This window comes from Mobula hypostoma, chromosome 1 (assembly GCF_963921235.1).
Source record: "Mobula hypostoma chromosome 1, sMobHyp1.1, whole genome shotgun sequence".
Taxonomy (NCBI): Eukaryota; Metazoa; Chordata; class Chondrichthyes; order Myliobatiformes; family Myliobatidae; genus Mobula; species Mobula hypostoma.
In genome coordinates, this window is record NC_086097.1 from 157,753,261 (window position 1) to 157,775,101 (window position 21,841).

The 21,841-nt window shown below is 39.5% G+C and overlaps 1 protein-coding gene across 12 annotated transcripts in view; it reads right to left on the reverse strand.

Moving 5' to 3' along the window:
• Positions 1-21,841, reverse strand: part of adgrb1a (adhesion G protein-coupled receptor B1a) — a 566,941-nt gene that overhangs the window by 362,061 nt on the left and 183,039 nt on the right. For 10 of the 12 annotated variants that reach the window (XM_063058383.1, XM_063058420.1, XM_063058393.1 and 7 more), the window contains exon 2: positions 9,795-9,953. The exons of the other annotated variants lie outside the window; for them this stretch is intronic. In XM_063058383.1, the coding sequence (XP_062914453.1) occupies positions 9,795-9,953 (159 nt within the window). The remainder of the gene's footprint in view (positions 1-9,794; positions 9,954-21,841) is intronic. 12 annotated transcript variants of the gene reach the window in all.

A 21,841-nucleotide genomic window follows, 5' to 3' on the forward strand; every position in this document is an offset into this window, starting at 1 on the left:
AAAGACCCTATTGTATCCTATTATTCTTGAGGATTCTTAATGATGGATGCAGCTGAAACTGTCCTCATTAGTAAATCCTCATTAGTTTCCAAACTGAGACTTCACACATCATTCAGTATTCCATCGTGCAAAAATACTTAATTGTCCTTACCCTGCCCACCAACTCCTTCTTATACCCGTACAATACTCTGAATGAATCTAGCCAGAAATTCTTACTCCATTGGAGAGTCCCAAAGTGGAGATATTTTCTGATGATACGGCAATCCAGGACACTCCCATTCTCCTACAAGCTCCAATATACCACTACCTTGATCTGCCCCAACCTTAATGATACTGGGTGAGTGGGTAAATGTTGACCAGGAAATCGAGGCAATTTCTCTGTTCATTCTCTTGGGAAGGCAAACTAGAACTTGGCTCTCTGCCTTATCAATAAGTTGGCTCCTGCAACAGTGCATCAGTCCTCCAATTTGACAAAGTCCTTCATGGGAGGCTAATCCAGAAGATAAGTTACATGAGGTCTATAGTGAATTGCCTGTTTGGATTAAGAACTGGTTTGCACATAGAAGACAGAGGGTAGTGGTTGAAGGGACTTATTCGAGCTGGATGTCTGTAGTTAGTGGCATTCCACATGGATCTGTGCTGTGCCCTCTGCTGATTGTGATGTATATAAGTGACCTGGATGAAAATGTAGATGGGTGGTTGGTAAGTTTGTGCATGATAACAAGATTCCTGGAGCTGTGGATAGTGGAAAAGACTAGCAAATAATACAGCGTGATATAGATCAGTTGCAGATCTTGATAGAGAAATGGCAGATGCACCTCTGATAAATAAGAGGTGTTGCACCTTGGTAGGACAAATGCAGGGAGACAGTACACTATTAAGGGCAAGACCCTTAACAGTGTTACTAAGCAGAGAGATCTTGGGGTCCAAGTTCGTAACTCCATTGAAGAGGCTACACAGGTTGATAGCGTGGTTAAGAAAGCTCATGGAATGCTTGTTTTTATTAGTCAAGGCCTTGAGTTTAAAATTCAGGAGGTTATGTTGGAACTTTACAAAACTCTGGTTAGGCCACATCTGGAGTATTGCATACGGTCACCCCACTATAGGAAGGATGCTGGCCCTTTGGAGAGGGTGCAGAAGAAGTTTAGCAGGATGCCTCCTGGTTCAGCCAACATGTGCTATCATGAGAGGATGGACAAACTTGGGCTGTTTTCTTTGGAATGATAGAGGCTGAGGAAAGATCTGATAGAGGTTTATAAGGTAATGAGAGGCAGAGGTAGAGGAGACAGGGAGTATCTTTTTTCCAGGGTAGAAATGTCTAATACCAGAGGGCATGCATTGAGAGTGAGAGCGTGTAGGTTCAAAGGGGATGTGAGGGTTAAGTATTTTCCTCAGAGAGTCGTGGATGCCTGGAATGCACTGCCTGGTATGGTGGTAGAGGTAAGTACATTAGAGGCTTTTAACAGACATTTAGGTAGGCACAAAAACGTGAGGAAGATGGAGGAATATGGACATTGTGTAGGTAGGAGGGATTAGTTTTAAGGTTAATTTTAGTTTTTGTGGGCTGAAGGACCTGTTCATGTGCTATACTGCTCTGTGTTCAGTACTGTACAGAATACATTGCCACATATCTAAATTTGCTGTTTGTACCTACAAACTGCCAACTGAATGAATTGGAGTGCTACCAAGCAAAAAAACTTCTCCCACCTGCCTGAAACTAAGGGTTGATCCCAGTACTACGTTTGTAAAAGAATTTTGTACAAAAATACTAAGTAATCGACAGGCTATATTACCATTAATAATTGTCCAAATTTTAAATATTATGGGAAATACATTACAATGAACTTCAAAGTTAAGTTTAATGTTATATTATCATAAGGAAAAGCAATGATTTTTTCTGATATGTTCTACTGGTGCTGCAATCACTTTTCATATGATTCCAGCTCCAGAAAAAAAAACTACTGAGAATTTAATTACATTTTGATCTTCAAGACATCTTTAAAAGGAAGGGAAAATTCAGCTTGACTGAAGTAATTATACAAAACAGCATTTACTCAGGATCCAAGGAAATTAAAGTTCATGGCAGTCTGCATGCTTTGCACAACAGCCAAGTATTTAACTCTCTCCAGCCATGTACAAGTGGGTGAACTGAAATTGTGTCTCAGATTGAGAATTTACTCTCCTTTTGATGCTGGCATGTGATTACTTTCACTGTGAATGAGGTTGTGGCAGGATAACTTCAGTAGAAGATAGAGAGTAACAAGACCTATTAAGCTAATTTCCAGTGTAACACCTCAAGAAGTCTGAACACGGTTAGGCTCTGATGGAGACTGTGGTGCAGATGGATGCTAAAGTAGTGGATAGGAACTCAGTGTAGTGAGGGGGAGGCCTTTAACTATTAGCTAATAAAATTGTGGAATAACATCAAAGATGATCTTGTTCAGCAGGTTTATTTATGACATCCCAAGTAAACATCATATTGATGCAATCTTGTATCGGATGTGCCAATGAGGTTGAGACATTTTGCCTGCCACAGTTCCTGAGGAGACATAGTGAGAGAAAGAGTTCAAATGAAGCCAGCAGGGGCAATCAAGACACTCTGCATGCCATAGTTCCATAGGAGCCATGGGATTGTGCATAATTAGGCACTTGGCAAGGGCCAATAAAAAGAAGTTAGGTTTAAGTAGAGCGGACATTGTTGAAGTGGGCCAGTGTTAGAGTGGGAAGGTTAGGTTTTAGCTCATAGAGGCTTTGATGACAGACAAAGACTGTACGTAAATAGACTTTTTCATTAAAGTTTTCTTTCTTTTTTTCTCTTTGTTAGAGCAGAGTGGATACCTGACACGACAGTAGAATGTGGTGACCATCAGGAGGGGTAAAGAGGTAGCCAGTCCAGCCACTGTGGCCATTCCCCTCGACAATAGGAATACCATTTGATGGGAGGGATGACCTAGCAGAGGAAAGCCACTGCTATCAGATCTCTGGCACTGAATCTGGCTCTTTGACTCAGAAAGGAAGTGGAGCAGAGGGGAGAAGAGGTGAAGTGTGGTGTCAGGGGAACAGACCGGAGGCTTTGAGGATGAGAATGAGATGCTCATATGATATATTGTCTCTCAGGTTCCAGAATCAAGGATATGTCAGACTGAGTCCACAGAAGTCTTAAGTGGGAGGATGAACAGCCAGAGATTGTGGTCCATATCAGGACCAATGACACAGATAGGAATAGTCACACAGTCCTGCAAAGTGAGTTCAAGGATTTAGCTGCTAAACTAAAGGAGAGGACCCCTTAGGTTATGATCTCATAATTACTACCTGTGGCATGTGCTAGTGAGGTCAGAAATAGGAAGATTATGGAGTTCAACACATGGCTAAAGATTTGGTGTAGGAGGGAGGACATCAGGTTTTTGGCTCATTGGGCTCTTTTCCAGTGAAGGTGGGACCTGTACAGAAGAGACAGTTTGCACCTGATCTGGAGGCATCTAATATGCTTGCAGGAAGGATTTCTAGTGTTTGCATGCTGCAGGGGAATGGGAACCACATTGCCAAAGCAGATAGTGGAGTGATTATGTAGAAAGACGTTGTTAAGCCTACACACAAAGTCAGGAGTTGAAAAGTTGAGCATGTTGGGACTAATGTTCTGAGTTGTGTATACTTCAATGCAAGGAGCATTGTAGGAAAGGGAAATGAGCTTAGGGCATGGATCAGCATGTGGAATTATGACATGATAGCCATTAGTGAAACTTGGTTACAGGAGGGGCAGAACTGGCAGCTCAATGTTCTGGGGTTCTTTTGTTTTAGACGTGATAGAGTGGGAGGGATTAAAGGGGGAAGGGTAGCATTACTAGTCAGGGAAAATGTCATGGCAGTGATCAGAAAGAACCGACTGGAGAGTTCATCTAATGAGGTTGTATGGGTGGAACTTGGGAATAAGAAAGGGATGACCACAATAATGAGATTATATTATAGATCACCAAATTGTCACTGGGGTTTAGGAGAGTAAATTTATCAACAGACCACAGACTGTTGCAAGAAATATTAGTTTGTGACAGTTGGTGATTTTAATTTACCACATATTGACTGTAAAAGGGCTAGATGGGATAGAGTTTGCCAAATGCTTTCAGGAAAGTTTCCCTAATCAGTACACAGAAAACCCAACTAGAGAGAGTGCAATAACAGATATCCTATTTAAGATTGAGACAGGGCAGGTAACAAAAGATTGTGTAGGGGAACATTTTGCATTTAGCGATCATAATGCCATTATTTTCAAGATAATTATGGATAAGAATAGGTCAAGTCCTCAAGTTGAGATCCTAAATTAGAGAAAGGCTAATTTTGATGGTATCAGAAAGGATCTAGCAAATATGGATTGGTATAGGTTGTTTTCTGACAGAAGTGTATTCGGTAAGTGGGAAGCCTTCAAAAGTGAAATTTTGATAGTAGAGTTTGTATGTTCCTCTCAGAATAAAGGACAAGTATAACAAGTTTAGGAAACCTTGGTTTTCAAGAGATATTGAGATCCTAAGAAGGAAGGAGCAAATGAAGTTCTTGAGGAGTATAAGAAATGCAAAGGAACACTTCAGAAAGAAATTAGGAGGGCTAAAAGAAGGCGTGAGGTTACTCTTGCAGACAAGGGGAAGAAGAATCCCAAGAGCTTCAACAGATATATTAAGAACAAAAGGATAGCAAAAGACAGAATTGGTCCATTTGAGGATCAGAATGGTCATGTATGCATGGAGCCAAAAGAGATGATGAAGATCTTAAATTGATTTTTTTCCATCTTTATTTACTCAGGAGATGGACACAGAGCCTAAAGAAGTAAAGCAAAGCAGCAGTGAGGTCATGGACGGATACAGATTACAGAGGAGGAGGTGTTTGCTATCTTGAGATAAATTAGGGTGGATAAATCCTCAGGGCCTGATAAGGTGTTCCCTTGGACCCTGTGGGAGGCTAATGCACAAATTGTAGGAGCTCTAGCAGAGATATTAAAATGTCGTTAGCAACAGTTAATGTGTCAGAGGATTAGAGGATAACTAATGTTATTCAATTGTTTAAAAAAGGCTTTAAGAACAAGCCTGGAAATTATAGGCCAGAAAGCTTGACATCAGTATTAGGTAGGTTATTGGAAGGTATTCTAAGGGACTAGACATATCAGTATTTGGATAGACAGGGACTGATTAGGGATAGTCAGCATGGCTTTATACTGTACATGGTAGGCCGTATCTACCCAATCTTATAGAGTTTTTTGAGGAAGTTGCCAGAAAAATTGATGAAAGCACCATAGTAGAAGTTGTCTACATGGAATTTAACAAGACCTTTGACAAGGTCCCCCATGAGAGGTTGGACAAGAAGATTCAGTCGCTTGGCATTGAAGATGAGGTAGTAAATTGGATTAGACATTGCCTTTGTGGGCGAACCCAGAGGGTGGTAATAGATGTTTGCCCCTCTGACTGGAGGCCTGTGATTAGTGGTGGTGTACTTGGTCCATTGTCGATTACCATCTATATCAACGATCTGGATGATAATGTGGCTAACTGGATCAGCAAATTTGTGGATGGCACCAAGATTCGGGGTTTAGTAGACAGTGGGGAAGACGATTAAAGTTTCCAGTGGGATCTGGACCAGCTAGAAAAATAGGCTGAAAAATGGCAGATGGAAATTAATGCATTCAAGTGTACTTTGGGAGGACCAACCAGAGTAGGAGTTACATGGTGAAGGGAAGGGCACTGAGGGCTGCAGTAGGACAGAAGGATCTGGGAACACAGATCCAAAATTTCTTGAAAGTTCCATCAAGAGTAGTTAGATTCCAAAAGAAATATTTTGGGACATTGGGCTTCATAAATCAAAGTACTGAGTACAGGATTTCAGATGTTATGTTGAGGTTGTAAAGATGCCAGTGATTGTGTGCAGTTTTGGTCACCTACCTGCAGGAAAGATGTCAATAAGATTGAAGAGTACAGAGAAAATTTACAAGGATGTTGCCATGACTTGAATACCTGAATTATATGGAAAGGTTGAATAGGTTAGAACTTTATTCCCTAGAATGTAGAAGAATGAGAGGAGATTTGATAGAAGTAATGTATACAAAATTATGAGGTGTTATTCACCCTCCTAAATATGAGCAGAAAATTTCCTTGGATGGGCTGGAAATGTTTCCTTCTCCTGTAGTTTCAGTTCACAAGGGATTTTATAGATTAGGGGCTTGGGGCAAAATTTCACTACAATGCATTCATATTTGATTGGCATAATATTGTAAAGCCCATTCTTTTGTCTTGTGTGATTTTATAAGCTTCCCTAATCAGCAATTATAGATCTGCCCCTACTATTGTAGCATAATATATTCATAGGTGAACAGTATAAAGCAGAGATTAAAATCACGTTGTGTGTTAATAGCTACTGCTCTTATACTACATTCTGCAGAGTGCTTTTTTGATGGTAACATTGGTTTGTAAAAGTAGGTTAACACTTGTTAAGAGAGGAGATAATGAAAATTCATGTGAAGGTGTCAGATTCAACACCGTTATTTCATCGAGTAATTTCAATTTAAAAGTCTCACCATCAAGATCACTTATTAAAATATCTTAACATTTTTCTTCCTACTGACATGAGAAAGTATTTGTGTTGTGGGAAAAGACTATCACTGAAGAAGGATGTATCCTACAACTGGACTCAAAGTGAGAAGCACAGAAAAGTTAGAGGTGCACACAGGTGAATGCTTGTAAGTTAACCTTTAACAAAGAGACTCAAGAATAACCTCATTATTTTTTCACTCTTGATAATTACTTTTTCAAACTCCTCGATGTGGAAAAAAAGAAAGAAACAGCATTTTAAGTGAGTATGAAACTGAACTTAGCTTCTTTGGATCAAATCATTAACATCCTTTCTGCTTGATTTTGTGAGGGAAATCAACTGCTGCACTCACTTCAGCCTTTTAAGCATACTGAAGATTTGACAGTATTTTGTTAATTTAGTTCCATAGAGTCATTGTGAGACAAACTATCCAGACAATTGGATGAACATGTCATAAACACTTATCATTTCAACAATTTTCTAAATTCAATAAGCATCAGAAATGCTTAGCAAGTGATTAAACTGCATAAAGGCCTCATCATAAAAGACTTCTCTCACTACTTTTATATATAATATCCTACATTTAAAAATGTGATAACTCACGGCTTTCCATGTAGTATTCTCCCCATCAGTTCCACTCAATTTAGGAAAATTCCTTGAGGTCGCTTTTTTTAAAATGCTCTTAGTTATACAATTATTGATATTGTCAAGAATGAAATCCTCTTTCTTATTGCATCAGGCATAACATTTCTATAGCCATCCTCCAATACAAATCGAGAGAAATAAAATTCAATTACTTTAAATGCAGTGCACTGGAACTGTCCTGCATAATTTTTTCTCTAACCTTTCCATTCTGGAAAATTATTTTAAAATATGAGAGAATTTCATTCCTTGAGATCTTTCCTCTAATTGGAAACAAAATGTCTCTAAAAAGAGCAACACTAATGTAACGCCCAGGTTAAAATTTTTATTGCTATGCTGTAGGCAGTTCATTTAGCAGTTCTGTAAGAGCAGTTGGTTCTGCTTGTAGCATGTTTTGGTGTAAGCTCAAGATAAGAGGCTATGTTGTTCAACTTAGGAATGCAGTGTCAGCCAATCAGGATGGTGGAATTGGCAAAAGATTCTAGAGAATACTGGACAGAGAGGTTTTTGTGACGGGCACTGGTGTGGGTCGAGGTCCAGGTCTTTTTTGGGGGCACTGGGAGAAGACAGGAGAGATGAATGGCTTCAAAGAGAAAGGACCAATACTCCCGTGGGGGAGCCCATTTGTTTGAGATAGATTTCCAGTGACATTCAGAAGGTGGTGTGTGCTTAAATGCAAACCAAGGGTCCAGCGCTTGAGTTAAAGATAATTTCAAGATGAGCTCTAACTTGTGTGCATAGTTGGTTGGGTTAACTGTAATCAGCCCTTTTTATTTTTTTATTTTCTTTTTCCTACTAATTGTTCAATAAAGCTGAAATTTGTAACTATGCTTTCTTTATAATTGTATGCATCTATTATTTCTTGCTGGCGAGTAATTGCAAGTGAGCAGCATTTACACAATATTCACTCAGACTGGGGTGCGGGTGGTCAAAACATCCCAGCTCTCCCGGTCTGGTGGGACCCAAGTCATATCAACTCTAGACATAGGGAGTTCGAGAAAGGTGGTTTTCTCACTGCTGAGTTCGTTGGCTTGTTAGTGAGGGGCTAACCAGCCACGTTTCTAGAGACGCCCAGTAAAAAGGGGTTTAACTAGCTTCACCATATGCAAATGACACAATAATCAAATAGTGAATGCAATCACAGTTTTGCAAAAATGGAGGAATGCCATTAGAAATTTATTTTGTTCATGATAACAGTTTCTTCATCAATATTCCCCTTTGGCCTCTTCCATACTTCTCCTGACGGGATTTATTAATTCTTTGGGAAGTTTCCATAAAATTTACAGTCTCTGGTATATTGGCATATGGTAGCTGTTCATGAGAGAGCATCATCAAGTGTTATAAGGCCTTTTTTTCATAATGTGACATTTAAGCCAATGTTAATTCTATCCTCATCCAATATGCACCACATGCACTTCTGAAGTGGCTTACTGGATTCTTACTATTTAACCCTCTCTAAGCCAGGTGTGATTATTTCAGAGAGGATCTGATATCTCAGCATATAAAGGAATTAAATCTCCAGGTTCTTCATCATATGAAACAGTAACTGACTGAATAAACTCATGAAATAATTGAAAATATCAGTTTTTCTATCAATATGCCTCATGGAATAAAGCACGGTTTTTAAAGAAGCAATCCAAGGCAAAGTCTTTATAAAGTTATTGTGGAAAACCTTTCACCAGATACTCATAACTGCATTTGGCAGATTATTATTAGCCCAGATATTGATGGCATGACAACTCTTTAAATCAACATCATTAAACATATTACAAACATCATGAAAATCAAACAGTAATATAACACACATTACAATTAGTACAATTCAAAAAATCTTTAAGAGTACAAGAAAAAGTAAGATGAGAACAGTATATTGAGAAGAATGAGTTTATGGCATGAGTATCAGAGTGGAATAAAGGGAGTGACCCATGAGTGTGAAGAACAAATGAGAAACAGTGACAAATCTCAACAGAAAGTGAGTAAATGATAGAATGAGGACAGTTCCATACCTTGAGGTCAGACCTGTACAGTGAACAGACCAGGCAAACCAAGCAAGGACTGAGTTTACACCCTAGTGGAAAGATCTTTCAGAAGACTATTATACAGCTGCAAGGAAGGTTAACAAAAGGTCAACTAGAACTATTCTCTCAGATATCAGTGGGGCTTTTTGAACAGATTTTCAGACAGCCTATTGGAAGACGGCCATTGTCCCAGGAACTTGTGTCAACTGTAGGTCTGTTTCATTAGTGTGTCAGATTTCAAAACAGACTGCGGACTGGAGGCAAGAGAGAGTGTTGAATCTCAAATTTTAAAAAATCCTGGGTTATATTGCACTGAGCGGATTTACATTGGCTTGGGATACTGGGCAGGAAGGACAGTTAGTGTTAAGCGAGACAGAGCGTGCTTCATGCAAATGATGTGAGAATAGGAAAGGAAATTTTGATTTTATCTGGGGTGTGGGATGTGTGAAAGTGTGTGGGTAGAAAGCAAAGATTGGAAAGGAGAGCTAGAAGGAGAATCTGGGAAAACAGCTAATCAAGAGGTGAAACTATACATGTTCATTTTCCTATAAAAGAGTTGAAACTTACTATTACAAGGCTGTTTATTGCATAATCTTCCTTCTTCTGAAATTCCTTCACAAACAAACCCTTCCTCTAACTGGGAATGGCAGGTTCTGCTTCGGGTCTGCAATCCACCCCCACACGACTTGGTACAGTCACCCCAAGACGACCAGGCTTTCCAGCCACCTAGTCAAGAACCAGAGCAGTATGAGATAAAGGTCTTTTTTTTAATATCCCGGCGCTTCTAAGCTGCATTCACTAACTATAGTTAAGCCCATTAGAAACAAAAATGAATGCACCGTGCATTGAGCTGTGCCAACAGTGTCAATGCAGCCCTCCCTTTCCTCTTTCCTTTCCTCTGCTCCTTAGCCTGCAGTCAGTGGTATTCCTGAGGAGGAGGACCTGCTGGCTGAGATCAAGGCACATATGGAAGAAGGACACTTCTGTGGCAATTCATATCAGTTTGGCATCAATATAAGAAATATCATGCCACAACCTCCAGTCATTCAACCATCCTTTGAACTCCAGCAGCTGAGAAGAGTTACCTTTGGCACCGACTGGAAATAGCTGTACTCAATTGAAAGCACATTGTGCTGCCATGTTTCACTGAACCACAAGGTTGGGAGAAAGACAAAAAAAATGAAAAGGTTGATTCAAAACAAAATCTAATCAAGAAAAATAAATATGGGAATGCAAAAATAAAAGTTCTTTACCGTGTTTTCTGAAGGCAATGATGAGTTTTGTGTACTGTCTATGCAGCTAAATATATATAAAATAACAACAGCTGAACTTGGGGTTTGATGCTTTAATTGCTTAGCCAATCGGTGTGTCATCACAGTACACAGCAACATCACTTACATCATGTACCTTTATGAAAGAATGATTTTGACTAGCTGACAAATGTATAAACAAGCACATTAAATTAACAATGCAGAATAATTTCATCATGTTTCACTGCTTTGTTGGAACTTTGCTTACAATCAAGTAAATCACCGTCAGGTACTCAGCTGTTTATTTTCCCTTTGCCTTAATCTCTCCATTGAGTAGCAATCTGCTCAATAGAGAGATTACAGCAAAGGGAAAATAGGCAGCAAATCTTTGGACCAGATAACCCACAGCACAGCAAGTAGGGGCTTGTACTTTCTGTCAGAAAAATTCTGTCGATTTCTATTGCCGCATATTTGCTGCAGAATTAATAGGAACTTTCAAACCCAGAAAGGTTTAAAAAAAATTGTGATAAATATTTAGTTTCATTTCAGTCAAATGCCTGATTGCAGGGAAATCAGTAAATACTGCAATTTAGACAGACCCAAGCCTGTCTCAGTTCTGAAAAGATTTAATCTCTGGAAAAACAGGGATGAGGAGGGGAAAGCATGTAGACAAGAGGAAGCTATGAAGGGAAGGTGAAAGAAATAGAGCACAAGCAACACATTTAGAAATGAAGTGTATTCAAGAGACAAAATAGCTACAGGAGGGATTTAAACTCAGTGTGGAAGGAAGGAGAGATACAGAAAAAGAAAGAAACAAGTAAGAGAAATAGACAAGTGAGGATGAAGAGCAGAAGACTGAGAGTCAAAAGAATCAGAAAACAGAAGTAATAAAAAGTTGTAAAGTAGGGCACAAGAGCCAAAAAATTCAGCACTGTAGAAAACTGTAAGGCAGCAAGGTAAGGTATCAAGAACAACAAAGAAAAGGACAAGCATAATAGCAAGATTGCTTTATCAGTCAGGAAAATCAGCAGGCTGTTCAGATTGTGGCTCAGAGCACAAAAGGAAAAGCAAACTGTCAGAAGTGAGTGGTAGGAAAGACAAGTGGCAAGGATAGATGTTATCAGCAAAAACCCAGAAGCAGGTAAAGGTAAAGCAGTAATGATAGCATGTTCAGGTTGCAGGGCCCCAATACTATTAAGAAAAATAACAATTTTAATTAGCATTTATAAAATATAAATGTATTTATAAAATATAAATATATCACCATTTGCAAACTGCTTTTGTGGTGTTTGACATTACTCAGACAGCTCAAATGCAGTTCTGCAAATTAGATGTTGTTTACCTGTTTTTATATAACAGTTTCAATCAACAAAGCAAAAAAAAGAATTGAATGCTGCAAGTACATAGTGAATACATTGTTAGTATAATGGTTGTAATTTAAAACCGATGGACAATACATGAACAATTTGAAATCAAATATAATGGACACCGCACAGATATGGCTTTGACTTTCAAGTATTAGTCCAACAAATCTAGAACAATAAGCTTGCAAGTACATGTATTAATGCTTATACCTTACTAAAATACGTTTGTTGCTTTTAACTTAGCTGCATCTCACAGCAAACCCAGCATGTAAAAGATTCAAATGCTCTAAATTCTGTCATGCAAAGTAAACATGTACATCATTTAATACGTCTTTGTTAATTTAACTTTAAGTCTTTGAAGAAAGTACAAAAAGAACATTAAAATTTAAGCAACACACATCAAAGTTGCTGGTGAATGCAGCAGGCCAAGCAGCATCTATAGGAAGAGGCGCAGTCGACGTTTCAGGCCGTTTTCTCCACCCAAAACCCACACTTAAAGCTATACCTGTGGTACATATTTGCAGTGCTGATTTCTCACTTTTACCAGTGGCCAACTTCATCCCTGACTGTTCTAGAATAATCTTAATTTATATAGGCATTAATTAAAAAAAAGAAGTCACCATGACATGGATGGAAATACATTGCAATCTTCACAAGGTTTAAAACATTTAATGTACACATCATAAAACATAGAATTTTAGAATGAATAAATTAAGTACCTACTCATATTGTAGACATACCCAGACCCAATTTACAGAATAAACTGCCCAATCCAAAGATGGAATGCCAATCCAAGCTATAATTACTATATTGGATATTGCTCCCATTTTACCAACTCATGAAGAAAACCACTAAGGTTTCCAATGCAAAAGTGCATCACTGTAACCTAAGATTCCCAGAGCTGATGGTTGAAATAATTAAATTGGAGGTTTAAAATCCTCTACGATTTGACTTACTATTTTCCCCCATTCTACAGTTTCTTGCCACAGGGCTTAGATAAATGTTCCTCCTAAAGCCACAACCATCATACACATTTACATTTATCCCTTTCAAATATCAGCAGTACTGCTGTGATTATGTTGGCTCTTATTTATCTAAATTCATATAAACACAACTAGCACAATAAATGGAATGAGACTATAGATGAACCATTGGGTCACATCAATGTAACAATGTTAAATACAGACTTTATTCCTGAGCACTGATTGCCTCACTCACTTTGCAAAGTGTCAAAAAAACAAACTCTGCAGAACTTTGATGCCACATTTGATCATGAAATAAGATATGAACCATCAATAAAACTACTCTTCCATCTTCATAATATTGGTCAACTCTGCCTTAGTTTATCTTTTGTTAAATATCTTAGATATCACTGGATTTGACGCCAGATTGCCTTGCTCATTAAGTTAGCATCATTTTAAACTCAGCTACCTGTCCTGACTCATATTCACCTGGCAACCCTATATTTCTCTATCTTCATTTTCACCATGTTCGAATTTAAAATTCTGGCCTTGTTTACAGGCCCTTCTTTTACTTCAACCCTACCAATCTCTGTGATTTCTTCTGATTCTATAAACTTCTGAGATATGCACTCCATCTTCTCTAATGTTGTAATTATCACTGATATCCTTCTTTATTTGTTGACTGGATTGGGATTATCCATGAAATGCCAGCATTTATCGTCCATCTTTAATTGCACCTGAATTGAGGCGGCAAATACATCGAGCCTACAATTGTGTGGAGATCAGACTGGTTCATGTCGGCAGGTTTCTTTCTCTGAAATTCATTGATGAATCAGATGGATTTTTATAACATTCTGATAGCTACTTTTACAGAGCTTGCTTTGTTTAAAACTCCAGATTTATTCAACTACTTGAATTTCAGCTGTATTGGAATCTGAATTCATGCTTGGGCCACAATGGTCTAGAAGTGTGGTTACTAGTCCCAACATGTAACTGCTCCTCCAGCTGCTGTGGTCTTGCGATCTCAATTTCCCTCTTTAAACCTCAATGAATCCTAATTTTCTTTCCACCTTTAAGACACTCCTTAAAACCACATCATTGACCAAGGGTCAGTTTTCTACTCCCAAAAGGCATGGTGTTGGGTTTTGTCTTTTTTCCAATGAAGAGCCTCGAAATGTTTGGCTACATTAAGGGTGCGATAGAAGTGATGGTTGTTTGTCTTATGAGAAATCAAGTGCTTTGCTATCCGTTTCCACTATTCTAAGATTTTTATATACAGTAAATTCTAAGATTTATACTCTCTCCTCCTTTTGTCAAGCATCTGTATGCCTGAGAGGCTGCTGTTGCCTGGTGACTGTAAAAGAAGGCATTGGAAACAGCCAACAGCACCAGCTAATCAGGAGATTATGTCACACTATCAGCAAAGGCACAGACTGGCCTTCTTCCCAATATAGTGTTAGAATGAATTTCTCAATTCTGAGTTTGCTACACCCATAAATCATTTAGGAACTTCTAACTGCACCTACAAATTTATGGCAACAACAGGCCACCAATAGACATTGTCAGTCATGATGTTCAGAAAGGGAAGATGTTTGTTCAAACATTGTGCTAATGTAGGAGAGGCATGGAAATGCAGGCTGCACAATGGATGAAGCTATGCAGCATACTTCGACTGAACGAGCATGAAAAGTAGGCAACACTCTGGAGAGATCTCATTGTTGCAGCCCTGCAACCACGCCAATAATTTTATGCTCACCTAATGGTTTGTGAGCACCCCCTGCTGACTGATCTTGATGTTACATTAATCACAAAACAATGATTTGCAATTATCTGCATTTCTTCTAACCAGAACAATACCTGCTGGCTATAGATATCATGAACAGTCATTTCACTGATTATATAGTCATTCAGAATATCTTTGTCAGCATCTTAAGGGAATGAAATAAGCCTTTTAGCTATTAAACACAAGACCTTAGAATTTACTGCATAGAAATAGCAGCACTAAAATAGGCCATTCTGCCCTACTGGTCTGTACCAGGATTTATATTTCAAAGTGAATGTCCTTCATCAACAGCTAGTTATTTTTCCTTCATAACATATATACATTCCCCTTATGTACGTCATGGACATCTGTCCCAACTGCACCTTTTCTTAGCAAGGACTCAATTTCAAATATTGGTGACCAGTTCTTCGGATAAAATAACAACTACTGAGGTTCAGTGTTTCAATTATGAAGCATATTTCAAATATTGACGGATAAATTAATGTAAATGAATAAATCTAAACTTTTTGGGCTTTTTATGTCTGCATTTTCTTAAAAGAGGAATTTCAGAGCCAAACAGGTGGATATAGGGAAGAAATTTAATAGCCCAAAAGTATCAACCAATATTTTGTGAAATGAGTATTCCATCTCCTTAGATGCTACTTTGCATGTCAGATCAGGTTACTCCAGCTATAGCTGTTTAAATTAAGAAGCCTCCCTAGAAAGGTAGATTTTCAGTGCTCCGTTGATAGTTTTCTCAATAACAACCTCTCACTCAATGTCAGCAAGACCAAGGAGCTGATTATTGTCTTCTAGAGGAAGAAACTGGAGGACCATGATCCTGTCACCATCGGGGGGTCACAGGTGGAGAGGGTCAGCAATGCTAAATTTCTCAGTGTTATCATTTCAGAGGATCTATCCTGGGCCATTCTGTAAGTGACATTATGAAGAAAGCACAGCAGCACCTCCACATCCTTCGGTGTCAGTGAAGATTCAGCATGACATTTAAAACTTTGACAAACTTCTACAGATGTGTGTTAGAGAGGATATTGACTGGTTGCATCATGGCGTGGTAGAGAAACACCAACGTCCTTGAACAGAAGATCCTACAGAAAGTAATAGATATGGCCCAGTCCACCATGGGTAAAGCCTTCCGACCTTTGAGCACATCTACACAGTGTGATGTTGTAAAAAAGCAGCATCCATTATCAAGGTCCCCCTCCACCCAGGTTATGCTCTCTTCTTGCTGCTGCCATCAGGAAGAAGGTACAGGAGCCTCAGGCCCACACCAACAAGTGAAGGAACAGTTATAACCCCTCAACTTTAATTGGCAGTGTCTATTTAATAAAATGATTTGAATTTACAAACTGAAAGCACTATTCAGAAATTTCAGTCTTCAGATTTATTTCTCCCCATTTTATAACACTGTCACCATAATCAAAAGGGGCCTAAGTAGCTTTTATGTGAACAATATAGGTAAAGCTTCCTATGTTTGTTTTTTTTCATTCATGCAACACCCATCCACTAGTTCGTGACCTGTTTCAGGACGCTCTGCATAAGGAGGACAAGGACCCAGCTCCCCTCCTCATTGGCATTACCCCTCAACAACACCATCTTGAAATAAGTTAAACATCCAAGGACAAAAACCTCTATTTTTATGTACAGACAAATGCCATTCTGCGTGTTTTAACATGCAGGAAACCTACCAGTTAGGAAACTGGATGGGGAATTTCCAGACATAGATCTCCTTAGTTGTGTCTGATATATTTCCAGCATCACTTATACAGATAACGGTAGCTGAATTTGAGTGATGGTCAGCATTGGCTTCGCAACCTGTGATCTTCATTTTTAATTCCTCGTAAAACAAGCAGCAAATCCCACAGCTTTGGCTCAGAATTGAAGGGTCCCCAGTGGGACATCAATGTGCAGCTGCCTGCCTATGTCACCTGAATTTCTGGCATTGTGTACATTTGCTACATCATTGCTGGTTCTCATAGTTTTGAGTACATGCTTTAACAGCATGCACAGCACAGACATGCTGTGATCTCGACCTGAATTATGAGCCAATGCATCCCAGTTGTATGGGGCTGTCTCCATCCTGTGAGGACAATTGCAAGGCAGTGAGGCATAAAAGTGTCCGACCTCTCCCACAGCTTCCCTCTCTCTTTCTCAAACTGTTATAATGCTATTCTGTTGCTGCTTTGGATATAATTCCTCAGGGTTCAAACTTTTTCCCATGCTTATGAGCAGAAATGAGCAACAATGGTTATGATTTCTGCAGTAAGGTGCCAACAGGAAATGCACACGTTGCGTTATAAAACATTCTCAGGTGGGCAATTATTCCAACACAGTCAAGGTATGGTGCTTTAAAAAAAGTTATCCATATACACCAAAGCTCATTAGTCTACTGTAAATATCAAATAGTTGCTTTGGTTTGTTGTTTAATCTTTCAAGCTTTCTGATGACTTGAAATGTTTTGTATCACTTTTAATCAATATCAAAATGTATATACAAAAATAAGATTTCAGTTCAAGAACCCTTTGACTGCCTGATGGAAGGTCTATTTACATGATTTATCGTTTTTATTTATTTTGAAGATATTGTCCTTTTACAACATTTCCTATCTTCCCAAAAAGACAAGGCTTTAATTATTTTCCTTCTATGCTATAAATAATAGATTTATGTTAAGTTACCCCTCACTCATGGGCGACATCAAAGTGATCACTTATTTCTTTGGACAAGCATATTTTGCTATACACTCAGACATTTATATCAAAGGATAAGACTTTTGCTCAGGGCACTTCGAGTCTTTATATTGGATTGTACTAACTACAGTGGTTTTATTGCAGTATTTTGTTAATTTTTTAGAATATGCTATTTGAAGGCAAGGCCAGCACTTGAGGTAAAGCTGAGCTAGTCTCTGATGTCATGGGTGCAGGTACTCATTTTAGGGGCTTTCAGGACTCAGAGTAAAAGCCAATTAAAGAATTGCTGGATTTTTCCAACTCAGGACGATGTGCAACTTGTAGGAGATAGTGTTCCAATGTGTCTGAAGACCTTGTCCTTCTTTGTGGTAGAGGTTGGAATTTGGGAAGTGTTTTTGAAGTACCCTAGGTGTGTAAATGTAGTGTATTTTGTAGATGATATGCATTGTACAATGTGGTGGATGGTGGTTTATCTGCCAATTAAATGGTCTAATTTATCATAGAATTGGGCAGTGCTGTTGGAGCTGCAGTCATTCTGGGCCACGAGACTGATCCATCACATTCTTAACTGGTGCATTGCAGATGGTAGAATAATTTGTGCTGTGAGAAGTGAATGACTAACCACACAATATCCAGCCTTTGACCTATTCTTATAGCGACCATGCAAATGAGTCTATGATAAATCATGATCCCACCACATTGATGGCAGGGGACAAAGTAAGGGTAATGCCATTAAATGCAAGGACAGGCATTTAAATTCCCACTCCTGTTGGAGATAGTTACTAACTGGTCATTTTGTAGCACAAATGCTGCTTAATATTTATAAGACCATAAGGAATGGGTACAGAATTTGGCCATTTGGCCCATTAAATCTACTCACCATTGCATCATGGCTGATTTATTATTCCTTTAAACCACATTCTCCTGCTTTCTCCCCATAAATAATACCATAAGACATAGGAACAGTATTAGGGCATTCACCTATTATCATTCTCCATGTTCCAAGGTGCAGGTTAGTTTCATTTTTATGGATAGCCAATGTACAAGTCTTTAAACTACATGTGGTAAATTCTTATTGTGCACTGGGATTCCTGGGAGAAAATCTGTTGCTGACCTTAGTTGGCCTTTTTGTTCGAATGCTTTGCTTATTTTTTAGTACGATCTTTCAGCACGTCTTTCCCCACCGTTATGATCATGTCCTTTTCTTGTTGCTCTTTTATAATTAAGTAACTCAGTAAAAATTGATAGTTATATATTTCAAAATTCATTTAATTTTCTACCTTATTGAATTCAGTACTTCTATAGACGTGCTGTGGAGAATATATTGACTGGCTACATCATAGCCTGGTATGGAAACACCTAGAATGGACAATCCGGCAAAAAGTAGTGGATACGGACCTGACCATCATGTAAAGCTCTCCCCACCGTTAAGCACGTCATGTCGCAGGAAAGCAGCATCATCACCTGGGACCCCCCATGACACAAGTCATGCCTTTTTCTTGCTGCTGCCCTCCGATAAAAGGTACAGGAGCCTCATGACTCGCACCACCAGGTTTGGGAACGGTTATTACCCATGGTGCCCATGGTGGAACAGGCTGAGTTAACAACATCCTGAAGCTTTTTCTAATCCTGCGCAGTGGCTTCTCCATACCAGATGGTGATGCAACCAGAAAAAAAAATTCTCTCCACAGTACGTCTACAGAAATTTGAGAGCGTCTTTGGTGACTTACCAATTTTGCTCAAACTCTAAATGAAATATAGCCGCTGTTGTACTTTCCTTGTAATTGCATCAATATGTTGGGCCCAGGATAGATCCTCAGAGATGTTGACACCAGGAACTTAAAACTGCTCACCCTTTCCACTGCTGATCCGTCAATGAGAACCAGTGTGTGTTCTCTTGACTTACCCTTCCAGAAGTCCACAATCTATTCCTTTGTTCTACTGACATTGTGTGTAAGGTTGTTGCTGCAACATCACTCTACGAGCTGGCCAATCTCAGTCCAGTATGCCTCCTCATCAGCATCTGAAATTCTGGCAACAATACTTGTGTCACTGGCAAATTTACGGGTGTCGTTTGAGCTGCAACTAGTCACATAGTTATGGGTGCAGAGACAGTAGGGCAGTGGGCTAAGCATCCTTGACATGCACCAATGTTGATTGCCAGTGGGAGGATATGTCCTTTCTGATCTGCACTGACAATGGTCTCCCAGTGAGGAAGAAAAGGATCCAGTTGCAAGCAAAGTCCAAAGGACCGGGTTTTGGAGCTTGTTGAATGCTAAACTGTAGTCATTAAACAGCAGCGTGATATAGGTATTAATATTGTCCAGGTGATCCAAGGTCAAGTAGAGAGCTAATGAGATTGCATTTGCTGTCGAACTGCTGTGGCGATAGGCAAATTACAGAGGGTCCAGATCCTTGTAAGAGTTAATTCCAGCCACAACAGATGGGATGGCAACTGGGTGACAGTCATTGAGGCAGCTCACCCTGCCCTTCTTAGGCACTGGTGTGATTGTTGCCCTTTTGAAGCAGGAGGGTACCTCCGACTGCAGTAGCTAAAGATTTAACAGGGCCTTACGCCTTGCAAGATTCATCCTCTAGAAAGATGTTCTAACATCAGCCTCCAAGACGGAGATCACCGGGTTATGAGATGCTGCAGGGATTTGCACAGGTGTAGTGTTATTCTCCCTTTCAAAGCTGGTGCAAAAGGCATTGAGCTCATCTTGGAATGAAGCATCACAGCCATTCATGATGTTAGGTTTTGCTACATGAGGAATAATGGCCTGAAAACCTTGCCATAGCTGATATGCATCCAATTTCATCTCTAACTTGAATCAGAATTATTCTTTTTACCTTAAAGTAGCCTTCCATAGTTTGTACTTGGACTTCTTGTATAGTCCTAGATCACCATTTCTGAATGTCACAGATCTAGCCCTCAGCAGATTATGAATCTCCTGGTTCATCCACAACATTTGGATTGGGTATGTCTGGTATATTCTTGAAGGCATTCTCTGATCCCCACGTGTCCTGATGAAGTTGGTGACAACTGTGGCCTATTCATTCCTATCCCTATCTGGCATGACTTTGCCATGATGAGGCCACTCTCAGGGTGGGGGAGCAGCGCTTTATATACTATCTAGGTAGCTTCCAACCAGATGGCATGAACATCAATTTCTCCTTCCAGTAATTTTTTCCCTCCCCTCCTCTCTTTTTCTATTCCCTACTTTGGCCTTTTACTTCATCTCACCTGCATATCAGCTCCCCCTGGTGCCACTCCTTCTTCCCTTAGATTTATGGTCTACCCTCCTCTCCTGGCAGATTCCTTCTTCTCTAGCCCTTTACTTTTTCCACCAACCTGGCTTCACTTATCATTGTCAAGTTGCATTTTTGGACCCGAGTGCACGATCACACAAAGACTCAGAAAGATTACATAAAACCAGGAATTTTATTTGCAAATGAGACAAGACGAAACAAAACAGATGAACTTACAAGGTCTAGGATAACTCAACCAGAACTTCACTAGGCAAGGGCCAGGGCCACCAAGCCCCAAGGTGTTAGCACTGTCCCTTTAAGTACACGCCAGGGCATGAAAGAATCCGTGCCCAGCTAATTAAAACCCCAGACTCTCAACAAGCTTACAAGTAACCATTCGGATAAGAGACAAAAGTCTAAGGATACTTAATTGGACACCTTCAAAGTCCCAATGAGAATTAATTGGGAGGTATCCAAGGACAATTGCAATTTAAATGTAAACTAGAGAAGACCTAACTATAACACAGAAACAGAACCGAAGCACAACACATTATAATGAAATGTCGAGAATACAAAAAAAACAAAAAACCCAAAAAAAAACAAACGAAAAACTCAAGGGCCATCAGAACTTTCTACTGACCACCACAGATAGTGACAATCACTTTCCAGCTGGTCTTCCTTCCCCTCCCCCCACCTTTATATCTAGGTTTCTTCCCCCTTCATTTCCAGTCCTGAAGAAGGGTCTCAGCCGAAACATCATTTATTAATTTCCATAGCCTGACCTGCTGAGTTCCTCCAGCATTTTTGAGTGGATTTCCTGAATCTCTTGCGTTTACAAGTGTATAGTTCCCTGAAAGTGCAATCGCTATTAGACAGCATGTTGAAGAAAGAATTTTCATGCTGTCCTTCATCAGTCAGGGCATTGACCATGGGAGTTGGGATGTTAGGTTGCAGTTGTACAAGATATTGGTGAGGCAATTTTGGCTACCCTGGTATAGGAAAGACGTCACTAAGCTGGAAAGAATGCAAAGAATATTTATGAGAATGTTGCCTGGGTTACAGGGACAGGTTGGCAGGCAGAGTCTTTATTCCTTGGAGCACTGCAGATTGAAAGTGTACACTTTTATGTAAGTGTATATGATTTGCATAGGTAAGGTGAATGCACATAAGCTTCTTTTTCCTGCTAGGGAAAGGAAATCACAAATTGGTGGGTATAGGTATAAGGTGAGAGGGTAAAGATTTAAAAGGAAACCAAGAGGCAACTCTTCATGCAGAAGTTGGTACTTGAATGGAATGACCTGCAGAGGAAATGGCTGAGGCAG